Source organism: Nesoenas mayeri (assembly GCF_963082525.1).
Source record: "Nesoenas mayeri genome assembly, chromosome: 17".
Taxonomy (NCBI): Eukaryota; Metazoa; Chordata; class Aves; order Columbiformes; family Columbidae; genus Nesoenas; species Nesoenas mayeri.
The window spans coordinates 10,797,470-10,810,082 of NC_137565.1; the positions used below are offsets into that span (position 1 = coordinate 10,797,470).

At 45.9% G+C, this 12,613-nt stretch overlaps 1 protein-coding gene across 4 annotated transcripts in view; it reads left to right on the forward strand.

Annotated features, from left to right (window-relative positions):
* The window catches only part of TAOK3 (TAO kinase 3), an 81,920-nt gene that overhangs the window by 66,058 nt on the left and 3,249 nt on the right, over positions 1-12,613 (forward strand). For all 4 annotated transcript variants that reach the window (XM_080354976.1, XM_080354974.1, XM_080354973.1 and 1 more), the window contains 4 exons: positions 2,439-2,573; positions 10,202-10,438; positions 10,824-10,952; positions 11,339-11,542. In XM_080354976.1, the coding sequence (XP_080211102.1) occupies positions 2,439-2,573; positions 10,202-10,438; positions 10,824-10,952; positions 11,339-11,542 (705 nt within the window). The remainder of the gene's footprint in view (positions 1-2,438; positions 2,574-10,201; positions 10,439-10,823; positions 10,953-11,338; positions 11,543-12,613) is intronic.

Consider the following 12,613-nt stretch of genomic DNA (forward strand, 5'->3'; position numbering starts at 1 on the left):
CTTTTGCAGGCTCAGTTGCAAAGGAATTCTCCCTTTTCCTCTATTTGAAATGGTGAATGCAGTTAATTCGCATTCCTGTACGACAATTATATTCTGCTCTGAGCGTCTTATGTGCCCTGAAGTAAGCAGAAGTCCTGTAAAACAAGACCAGAATGACATTCTGCCCTCTAAGAATCCACCTCTTAAGTAACAGAAAGTAACCCACAGATTAATTTTTCCATATAAGAAGTAATTATAACTTCAACTTGTCATAATCATGGCATAGTCATGTAACGGAGAGAGGGAAGGTGGTGCAGGGATTGGGGTGTTGCCAGCAGACCTTCAGAACCTCGTTCATTCACATGTGCTGCTGCAGCCTTTGTGTATGATCATGGGTAATATTTGGCCTGTTTCCACCTTAATTTCATAGCTGCACTAGAGGAATAGCAGCTCCTGTGTGCTTCCAGTTCTCTTCAGTCCTCTGTGGTTCAGATGGGTAAGTTTTGTGTAGGTCTTTACCACAGGACACTTCTATTCGGCTTTATTCCGTATACATGGTTCTCCAGTTTGAACCCGTAAGAAGTTGTTTAATCAAGAGGTTTTTTTGGTATGACTCTTCTAGAGCCTAAGCCATACCTTTCGTGGGAAAGCAAGTCTGAGAGCCTTGCCTGTCACACAAACATGCATAAGTCGAAAACTGGTTATCAGCCCAATGGCCAGTAATCGCCTTTTTGCAACACTTGCCTTCCCCTGTTAACACGCTGCAACAAAAGTCCTGTGGATGACCAGTGAAAAATGAAACTCCAACTTCTGCCTACGCTCTGTAGTCTTGCTGCTTCTATGGAGGGCTGACCTTGGTGACTGATTGAGCTTGTTCTGCCTCCCATGGGTGGGTACAGAGGAGCCAGTGTAGGTTTGGTTCTGTGATGGCCTTGGCCGTTGTGCTCTCACTGTGCAAAGGCAAGTGAAAGGTGAGCATGGAGTGGAAACACTCAAAATGGAGGGTATAAGAAGATTATCAATGTGTTGTTCAGCTTTTTATATCAAATTTTCTGTACTTGCTTGGCTTTTGCTTGAAATCATTTACAGAATCATATTGAAAGCAGCTGAATGTGCGTGGATCCGAACTAGAAGCAGCTAGAAGTAGAGGACATCAGAGAGGGACACAAGTGTCTGCAGAGCAGGAAAGGAGCATCAGCGCGAGAGCAGCATCATGGTGGAGATGCTGGTTTCTCACCATGCGGCTTTCAGACCTCACCGGTGCCTGCTCTGGGACGGCAGGTGCTAAAGCCGCTGCTCTACTGCAGACACCCGCTGCACTCTGCAAGGGTTGCCATCTTTTATTTACCTTTTGGCCTAGGTGCTTGCAGCCTTTATTGTGCACCCGGACAGTTAGAGACTTGATTTAATTTAGGAAGAATCTCAGTTTTCCATTGAGTTTTTTAGGAACTGGAGATTGAGGATGAGAGTCGTGGACCTGTGGTGGATGTCAGCGTGGCAGACGTGCCAATGCCACCCACTGTCCCATGGAGCTGGGCTGGGTGGCAGTGGGACGTGCCTGGGGTGTCCCAAAGGCTGCGCTGACTTTTGAGAGTCACCGTTTCAATTAACAAGATCGCAGTGATGTTTTTCGCCAGCCTTTCTGATTAGGGTCTCTCCTCTATACATTTAACGAGAGCTTTGTTCTGTTGCAAAACTTGCAGGCGCCGTTTTGCAGACGCAAAGCCTTGCCAAGCGAACAAGAGGGAGGTTGCACCGGGAACCATTTGTGCTAAAACCTGTGAGCTGTTGCTTTAAAAGGAAAAAAAAAAAAATCCTCTGTGGGCTGTGGAGAGAAAGTGCTAGAACTGTGCAGGATCATGACTGGAAAGCAGGATCCCCGAGCAGCCACAGCTGTCCTGGTCCTCTCCAGCCTGCCCTGCTTTTAGCCAGGATGCCGGTCCCCCACAGCAGATAGTGAACGAGAGACAAAGAAACCCCATCGAGAACGAAGCAAAGGGAACGAGGCAAAATGTTGCTCCTGTGTTAAAAGGGAACAGCATCTTCTCTGCTGCACATGGAAATCACGTTTTTAATGGGATTGCTGGCTTGCAGCGCTTGAACTCGACCTTTCCGAGGAGCCCCATCGCTCAGCTTCGCTTTATGCTTTTGACTCTTTTTATTATTTTTTTTTTTGCACATATATATATATAATACCGGAGCTTTAAAAGAAAAAAATAAAAAAACCCGAATCCCAGGCAGGATTGAGCAGGCATCCCGCTAGTGATCAGCTGACGTGCCGAACCCCAGCCTGCAATGTGTTGCTTATTCATTTAGTACGGTGGGAGCTGCCGGGGCTGGCAGAGCTGCACTATGCCTCTCCTACAGCCGCGCCTGTGCAGCCAGCGGGGTGAGAGACAGGCAGCCGCCGCGGGGAGAGCGCAGCCGGACTTTCTCCTTCTTTTTATCCGTTTCTGCAGGATCATGTATTTATAAGGGATGAGGTGGGCCACAGGGATCGCAGGCCTGAGGTGCGGCCTACCCAGTCTGTGCAGAATCAGGCCCTCCACTACCGGAACCGAGAGCGCTTTGCCACAATCAAATCAGCATCTTTGGTAAGCGGCCACCCCACCCCACCTCCCCTCTCCACCTCTCCCTCGGCAAAGGGGTCAGGATTTTTATCTCTTTCTCCTCTCCCGTGTTTTATTTTGTATTTGTTGTTGGCATAGCAACTAGATATTGCACTGAAAGATATTTTAGCTCTGTGTGTGAGATGTAAAATGTAGGATATATTTAATGCCTGCATATATTTCTAGTATATGGGAAATAAGCCACTTTCCTGGATGAACTTAATATAATCTCAGATTTCCTCCCCTCCCTCCCCCCCCTTTCCCACCTGTCTCTTTTGTTAATATGTTTATTTGCATGTGCATAAAGTCTATATATGTGCTTGTGTGAAATATGCTTTAATGCTATGGAGATGCAGATGGCTTTGGAAACAATAAGGTTGCTGCTCCCCGGCTGAGCCGCTGCCTGTTTTTTCATTCATTCATTTATTTCAAGCAACTGTGCCGTGACTGCATTTTCCAGCTTGATCCCTAGGAAGGATTGCCGGGCTGCGATAACGGAGAGGGCTCACAAAGAGGAGGGGGATGGGGTGAATCCATCAAGATTTGTACTATTGCAAATGTGATTGCTGTGGGTGCCTTTGTAGTAGGGAAAGGGGTGTGTGCCGGCAGAGTTAGTTCTCGTGCCGCCTCCCCCACCTCGCATCCAAATGGGGCTGCGGTCCCTCGCAGCCTTTTGGAGGGAGAGGAATGAAAAATGGCCTTTTAAAGCGAAAATAAATGTCATCTTAAATATTTCAGCCCGACGGTATTAGAGGTCAGACAGATGGGGAGCGCTGGGAAGTACCCACTGTTTGGCCATGGCACTCGCTCAGTGCTATGACATCATCCTAGACCAACCCCGAAATTACACCAGCGAGCCCTCCCCTTCGTGTTTTACCCTGCCTGATCGGTGGGGTCCTTCTACACCACCATTTCTCGATCCCCCGAATCGCTTCCCATTCCTACATGCACAAGACACAGCGTGTGTGTGTGACCACAGCCAGAGGTTGTGAGTAGAGCGAAAAGCAGCAGCACAGCCCGTAGCCAATTTTTCTTATTCCGAGTGGTGGTTTCCTGCTGCTGTTAAAATCTCAGATGATGCTGTGGCATTCAGATCTCTGGCCAGGTGCTTCTTCATGGACTGACATTTGAGGGGAGCATCCGAGTTCCATCTTTTGCAGGTTCACTTCTGGGTGGTTGTACCCCGAGTGCTCCCCAAGCCAGTGTCCCCTGCTGGCCCTTCCCTCCCTTCTCTCCCCCCATTTCAAGAGTGACCTAGAAATGTGTGCACTAGAGGACTTCATGCAGCACACCTGACGCAGGTGGGACCTCTAGTCTGGAGACCCTCTGCCGTGTGGATTTTTCCTGTGTGTGTGTGTGCCTGCACCCAGCAGAGCGCCAGCACTATTGCCTGCGCTGAGCAAATAAAAGTAGGAACCAGATAGCTTGGCTGGAGGGAAGAAGTGATGAATGACTCAAGTATCATACTCCAAACGTATACAATCTGATTGATAAATATATGTGGTGAATATATTCATATTCTTTTTCTCCCCATGGGAAGCTGCTGCTCTTTCTGTCCTGCCTTCAGCAGCAGGGTCTGTAACTCCCATCCCTATTGAACATGTCACCTCTGGGCTACCTGGGTGGCTGGAAGGTGTCGCATGGCAAGGGCCCCCTGGGAGCTGAGGGTACTGTGTGAGGGTACGGGCTGTGAGGTCTTGCCAGCCCTCCGAGCTCCGGAGAACACAACTCATGTCCCAAGGTCACTCCTGAATCCCATGGCAGCCTCCTGTGGGGCTGGGACTCTGCTTTAATTCCTTGGTCACTTGGATTTGCTAAATCTCTCTGCTTCAGTGACCAGACAGTGATAAAGATAAAATTCATACTGGATGAGGAAGATGGTGGGCTTTTTTGAAGAACTTTGTTTATTTTCTGTGGAACATGCTGTGATACAGAGTGTGTCTGGGCTCATGCTGAGAGGCTTAGGCTGCACGCTTGGGGTGAGCAGTACAGTCTCTTTTGGGGGACAGAGGAGCCCCCATGAGCTCACTGTGTTAGCCAGCAGACCTTTGGAAAAGCACATGTTAGTCTGTGTCATGCAAAAGCTTTGTTGTCCCCATCGTACGCACACGTATGCCATTCCCAGTATAGAGGGAAGTTCCCAAAGCAGCACCTTGCTACTACAGGAGTTGTGACCATGTCCTCAGGTTCTGAGGTTACATGATGGGGGAGAAGTTTCCCTGTCTTTACAAAAGAAATATTTAATTTCAGTTCACCTTGTGATGAGCTTTCCCTTTAATAACCTTTCATTCCCACTTCTTCATGTTCCAAAATGGAAATCTAGAGGAAAAAAAATGTATTGCCCAGAACGTGAAGAACAGGAGCGTGTGTGCCAGGGTTTGAAGGGCTGTCGTGGCTGTCACACACTTTATCAGTGTGCCCTCGCTCAGCGGCTGGATGGTGGTAGTGAGTGGTGGTGCCGAATGCTGCTGCTCCTCGGGCCAAGGGAACACATCTCTTGTACACAACCCCTCGTCTCCTGCTTAAATAGCGTGTAGCTGATACGAGGACAATGCCCTAAACATGTCTGATATTTATAGTATGAAACCAGAAGTTCAGACTCTCTTAATCTCTCGTGTTAATTTACTCCTTCAGTGGTACCTTAAAATTGAATCCTGTGTGAATGGACGCTCAAGATGTCACAGTGTTAAAAATGAAGCAAACCAACGTGGTTCGATGGTTCCCCCCATCGCTGCTGCTGACCACCAGTTGGTTTCTCAGCACTGGGCATGGAGAGGTTATGCAGTTGAGAGAGCTGGGTGGCTTGTATTGCAGAGAATCGGAAAACAGGAGTTCTGACCCCAGACTCAATAATGTAGGGTGATACTTTTGGGTGTAAAAACTTCTGCTTGGGGGATTTGCTGAACGCTACCACCTGACAAGAGAGGAGGGCAACTTGATGGAGATGTTCTCAACGTGGAAGTTGGGTGTCTTTGCAAAAACAAGCTCAAGTAGTTCCACTAAGTGCAGTGGGTCTCAGCAGAACTGCATTAGACAGCTCTGTGCTCCACGTGTCCGAGGGATTTTAAGAATGATTCCCCTGCCCTGCTGCTCTGCGAGAGCATCACGTGAATAAGAAGGGAACTGAACAGACTTCAAATGCAACACTGAAATGGGCTATGCACAAAGAAACAGGCTGGGAATGTACCTTTCTAGTCTTTCAGTGATGCTTTGATATTACTCATGTTTAAAAAAGAAAATAATGAAAAATGAGCAAATGTGGTTAAGAAAGCTGAAGGAGCTTACCTTTGGTCATCATTCAAGCAACAATTTTGAGTTACTCTTTTCTAGGCCACCTTTCTCCTTGGTCATGGCATAGACCACATTTTTTTGGTATGACATTCCTGTGGCAACAGTAACAATCACTCACTTGGAACAGTGGTAGAGAACAGGCTGTATACTTCTGCTGTTGCGGTGAAAGTTAGTACCTGAAACGGAGATCAGGTACCTTTTACATCTCCACGTTATTTTGTAGACAGCAGCAATGCAGAAATTAAAAGTTACAACTAGAAGTCTATGCCTTGAAGCTCAGAAAGCTGTTGTTTGAAAAGAAGGGTAGAGGTTGTGTGTGTTGATAAGGCTACACCTATCAAGATTTTTCAAGTGAAAGGTGTCTTTTAAATATGTGCAGAGATGCATCGATCTGCATTTCTGGATGTCTTTTATGCTTGACCCTTTAACTTCTCACTGTCTTACGTGTTTCCTCAATAGCTGCTTTTACAGTTTCCAAATGAAAAGATCTAATAGTTAAAGCTTCATAGGAGGATGAGGTGATGTGGGCTCTACTGAAGGCCTTGGCTTTCTCTTTGAAATCCAAATGCCAGCAAAAGAATTGTGTGATCTCATCTGAAGCCAGATACCTGGGTAGGTGTGAATAGGCTTCTCTGGATGTGGCCATGAACGTGACACCAGGGCAGTCTGGCTCCAAAACCAGGTACATTTACACAAAGGCTGTTCTCTTGCACCCTCATCTGCCGAAGCAATGACATTTTATTCCAGATGGTTGAGTGTCTCCTAATGGACTCATCTCGAAGTTCTTCTCTAGCTGTGAGAGGCTGCTGGCAGTGTCTTGGTCTCTGTTCTACCTCATCCAGCAAAGAGGAGCTCAGTAATTCATCTGGTTATTGAGAGGTGAGAGTAACTGTCCTTGAGGAGAGCCTTCAGTATCTTGGTTAAAAAAAATGTAGAAGAAGGAACTGTAAAGAGCTGCTGGTTTGGAGGAGAAGTTGTGAGCCCAACTTCCTTACGTAAGGCAAGAATCTTGGAGGGGTGAACGAGAGAAAGTTTGGATTTTTATGGCAAGTGAACTGCCTGTGGGAGTAGGTTGGAAAAAGCATCTCTCTTCTCAGTTCTGCGTGTGCCAAAGATACAGAGAGATAAGAAACTGAGAAAATGTCACACCTTAATAAAAGCTGTTCTGGTTTATGCAGGTTTTTTGGTTCTGCTGATGACCTGATTGATTATTGCCTGCTGCAGATGGAGCTTCAGGAAACTGCAGTTTCTTGCTTTAGAGGATCCTGACATTTTCTGGTTATGTGGAGATCAAATTTGGCAGTGACCAATTAGCTTGGCATATTTTTTCCCGTCATAATCTGTGGGATTATGTTTGTGCAATACTTTGTAAAGTTCCAAGTGCCTTTGTCTAAGAACACCAGAAAGGTGATTACTGGAACTTCCCCAAATTCTCTTTTTAAAATGGTTGCTCATGCTGTTTGTTCTTTAGGGGCTTCATTTTTAAAACCATAATCCTTCACTCATATGTTGATATGCTTAGTCTGAAGGACTTCTCTGGTACTGAATGGTCATATTCAGTAACTGAAGTTATTTTCTTCCCATTTTCTTCCGTGCTCTGAAATCACCTTTTGGAGACCTTGTCTTCAAAGCCAGAATTCTGAAGAGTGTTGGTTTCAGTTAGAGATTACGGTCATAAATTAGTTCTTTAGCATGAGCATGCAGACATTAAATCTACAAAATGTCCACCAAGTCTACTGTTCTCTCTTCAGGAATGAAATGCTGCTTTTGTTTTCCTCTGACTTTTTAAAGTTTCATCTTCTGCTGTGACTAGAAGGCTTTATCAGCTAGTGGTATAATTAGTAATTACATCCTCTTGTTGCGGATAAATATCGCAGACATAACGCAAAGTCTTTCAGCGATGGAATTCCTGTCCTGATAGACACAAGCTGAGCAAAACTGGAAATGGGGTGCACAGAAGCAGCAAAAAAAAAAGTGCAGTGATTTTTGCTGTAAATAAATGAGTGCACATTCTAAATCCCATTAGAGATCAGACCAAAGGGGACACTGACAAAGTTGCTGGTGGATTCTTAAATCCACTTTTTCTTGCGCTCTTGCTGTTTGCCTTGTTCTGCCAACTTCTTGGAACCGAGTGCGCCACGTGGAACATCCCGCTGCTCGCGGAAAGGCCGGGCCTCAAAAATAGCATCAGGAAGATCTTGCGCTGCTGCGTGGTGGTTGCATCTCTCCACAAGCCCCTGACCAAGTCTGTTCTCGGCAAGTCATATGTCATTGAACATAGTAAATGACATATTGGGGTTTTGCCTGTCTACCTGCCATCCATCTCTCGTAATTCACTTGGAATTGGCTCAGAGGAACCTTCGTTACCTGGAAACTTCTGACAGAGATCTTGTTCTTGCTGAACTTGACTGAAATGTGCAGGTTCCTACAACTATTTCCCAACTTCTGCAAAGTACAGCTGCCATTGCTATATTAAAAACCAAGCAAATTCTTTGAACTATAGCAACACACAGGGCTTATGCTGTGTGTGTGTTTCTGTAGTCATTTCTACAACCTTGTATATTCCTGCAATCTGGCTTAGGTGTGTTTCATTACCTAGTCCCAAGCACTTGAAGGCTGCTATGTTACACCAATTGATAAGGTGTAAGTATGTATTTAATCCAGTCATCTTCAAAATAACATCCCAGAATTCCTTGTAGAAGGAGGATGTGATTTATGCATCATCACTCACCTCGTAGTTGAGGTTTGACCTCACTAATGTGATGATCCCACCATCATCACTTCTGGTGATGGGGTCTGACACAGCACCGCAGTCAGGCTAGTTCTTCCTTTTCTTTGCAATTAGATGTTTAGTTTTCTCTCCAGGGTTGTCTTTGGAATGGATTGGGCAAAACAGAGGCTGTCCACTAGCTTCATCCTTCATGGCTTATTTCTACGTTGGGACACTGGCTATCATTTTCTTGGTGACTGTTTACTGTGAATTGTTGTTAATCTCTTTGAAGGTGATGGCTTTGGAAGGCTCTTCCTAACCTGCTCTTCACAGCCCTCTCTTTGCGCTGAGAGAGGTGGCAGCCTGTCTGCCTCGGGTGACATGTCAGCTGGGGTGCTGAACTTGCCTGTTGAGTTTGGAGCTCACTCTTGGTCGCTGCTTCTCAGGTCTGTAGGTGTGTCCCATCCTATGTCAGAACTTCCTTTGAAGATCTCTGGAGAACAGCCTTGGAGTGTCAGCAGGGATGTAGCAGGTGCCAGTTCTTTCTCTTGGAGAAATCCATCGGGAAGGCTGGGCTTTTGTAGGCTGCAGGAAGGCCCGTTGGTTCATAAAGCTTCAATAATCAGCTTCAGAGGACTGTGCTCTTCACTTCGTACATTTTAAGTGTACGAGGTCCCCTTGTACAGAATCAAGGACCACAGCTCTGCACATGTACTAAAGGCTCCAGCTTTTGGCTCCCAGAACTATCATACAAAATACCAGCACATCCTTATACATGAAGTTCTGGGACTGTATAAAAAAAATATATAAAAATTCAATCTTGGACACTTTTGAAATGGAAGTTACCATTTGCATTTTCTTCTGAAAATTTTTGGCACACCTTACTGGAGTTTTCTCCTCCTTTCACATGGATGCACTTAGGCATGGAAATGAATGTGGAACTTGTGAGTTTGTTTCAGCTGAGCAGGGTTTAAAAATCTGCTTAGACCATCTGATCAATCTTGTTAAGAGCACACAGTTCCAGAACAGTGTTCCCTTGTTAGAAAACTTTCAGTTCCGGTAGGGAATGAGCTCAGTCTGACATCCTCTTGAATTCTAAGAAGAAATTTCAAAGGAGGCTACTTGTTGCAGGACATGGGGATTGAGGGACTGAACTGGAACCATGGTGACTTGAGGAATGAAAGATGGGGTGAGTTGGGGCAGTTCTTAGAATTGATGAGTTGGGGACAGTTTTTGGAGTGGATGCCATCCTGTAAGTCCATGTCACCCTCAGGACTTTGTTTCCAGATCTCCTCTCGTGTTTCCTGGAGTGATTGATAACCTGCTCTTTCCTTCATTCATAACATGACATTTTTCTGCTGTGTTACTGAAAACACACATAAAATTTTTATTAAAGATGGGGGCGTGGAGTGAAAATCAAGAGAGAGAAACCTTGTGGTTTGGTTTGTGGTATTAAACAATAGCACCCTCCCAAACCTGGAAACAGTGTTCCCTGAAGGTCAGTTTCTAAGAGTACATCAAAGCAGGGTCTGGTTCACAGGTAAGCAGCTAATATGGAGACATCTTGTCTGTGAAGAACACCATGTAGCACGTCTTCCCCTTCCGACACCAGGTTACAAGACAGATCCATGAGCATGAGCAGGAGAACGAGTTGCGGGAACAGATGTCAGGATATAAGCGGATGCGGCGCCAGCACCAGAAGCAGCTGATCGCCCTGGAAAACAAGTTGAAGGCCGAGATGGACGAGCACCGCCTCAAGCTGCAGAAGGAGGTGGAGACGCATGCCAACAACTCGTCCATTGAGCTGGAGAAGCTGGCCAAGAAGCAAGTGGCTGTGATGGAGAAAGAGGTGAGTGGAGTCATGGGCTCCCCAGCTGTACAAGGGGACGGGAGGGAGCGGGGGCATTCCACATCTCCAAGGCTGTAGAAATGCTGCTTAAAACCCATGTTCTGAAATGTGTGGTGTGGTAAAGTAGGGGGGTTTTACTCGCTAGGGTGGTTTTGGTGGAGAGGTACGAAGCATGAGGAAACTCCTCAATGTATGTGGGCATTATGGGGGCTTTGTGCAAGCAGATTTCATTTGGCTGAACACCCATGGCTTTGTCTAGTGCAGTGATGGGAGAGTGACAGCCCAAAAAATGCACAATGGAAGACTAGAAGACTGATTTGTGCTGGGTTCAGTACCTGTTCCCTCACTCTTTTCTTCCTTTTTTTCTCCTCTCTGTGCCTTGCAGGCAAAGGCAGCTGCAGCAGATGAAAAGAAATTCCAGCAACAGATTTTGGCTCAGCAAAAGAAAGACCTGGCGACCTTTTTAGAAAGTCAGAAGAAACAATACAAGCTTTGCAAAGAAAAGATTAAAGAGGCAAGAAACCATCATTTTCAGGGCTGAAGGGGTGTGGAATGAACATGAACTAGACTTTTGTTTTGATAAAGCTGGGCCAGCCCAGGATTTTAAGGGATACTGAAATGCTTGGGAGCAAATTTAGATTCTCAGCAAGGAAACTGGCATCTGGCAGCATTTCTAGAATGATCTGTAAGGGTGCTAGAGGAGCATTCACAATTTGCTGTATAGCAGAACCTTTGAATCCATGGGTGGTGAGGGGAAATGGGACTTAATAGAGAATTCTTCTCCTGCCTTCTCCCCCTGTGAACGGAATGGCAGAGGAGTAGCCAGGACCAATGGTCCTCCAAGTCCTGCGTCACTGTGATCCTCAGGGAGGTCTTGGTTTTGCCCCTGTGTGCATGCAGGAAATGAATGAGGACCACAGCACGCCGAAGAAAGAGAAGCAAGAAAGAATATCCAAACATAAAGAGAACCTGCAGCACACACAGGCTGAAGAGGAGGCCCATCTTCTCAGCCAGCAGAGACTCTACTATGACAAAAACTGCCGTTCCTTCAAGAGAAGAACGATGATCAAGAGGCATGAGATGGAGCAGCAGAACATTCGGGAGGTACGGCACTCTTCACTTCCTTTCCCAAGTGTTTCTTTAATCGTTTTAACTTCATGTCTGTAAGACAGTTGCGCTGACATTAGATCTTCATGTTCTCAGTTGCTAAACACAAGAGAGAAAAATGTAGGAAATGTGGTTTAGGAAATAGTTTTCCACACAGGTGGCTGCTTTTATTAAACGAGGAGGGGTGGCACAGTTAACTTGCAGACAGAAACATTGTGAGTGCCACCCACTCTAGGTCAGGCACTTCATCTGGGCTTCAGGGCATTAGATTTTGGGGGATCCTATTGGGCTTCATTTGCAGCACAGAGCAGTTTGTGCCATAGAATCACAGAACTAGCTTGAAAAAGACCTTTAAGATCATAGGGTCTGGCCATTAACTCAACACTGCCAAGTCCATCTCTAAATCATGTCCCTAAGAACCTCATCTCTGTGTCTGTTAAACCCCTCTGGGGATGGGGACTCCATCACTATGTTGAGCACCAGGGCCACCTGTGGGAGAGCTGTGGGGTGGCTGAAAGAGCATCATAGGAGGAGCTCTACTGGTTGGCTAAAGAGAGCCACCGCATGTTGAAATATGTGTAATAAATCAGTAATAACCTTAAAAAAACCCTAATATTAAGGCTGCAAAATAAAATGCTACAAATGTAAGAAATATCAAAAATTTAGTTCTCTTTGTGTTCTGGTTGTCTACAAATAAGATGTTGTTTTTCCATTGGGCTCTTCAAATTAGCGCACAGAGCGAGCAATAATTCATTAATGAGAAGTGATGAGTTTGTAAAGCTGAGAGCTGAAACGGAGAGGTACCAGCAGACCATCTGTGAAGGTCACCAGGTAGCAGCAAGGGGTACAGCTGTAGCTGCTGCTTAACTGAGCTGGATTCAGCTCCATGCTCCACAGGTTGTTGCTGATACCTTAAGACAGAAATATTAGCAGTAATCAGAGAGAGAATCCGGTGTTGTCCTCTTCCTTGGCTTGTAACTTGGTGAAGGTTTTCCTGGACTGCAAGGCACCTTGTGTGCATATTGTGAAATCGTGTGAAGCTTGGGCTGGATCCTCATTTTAAACTGT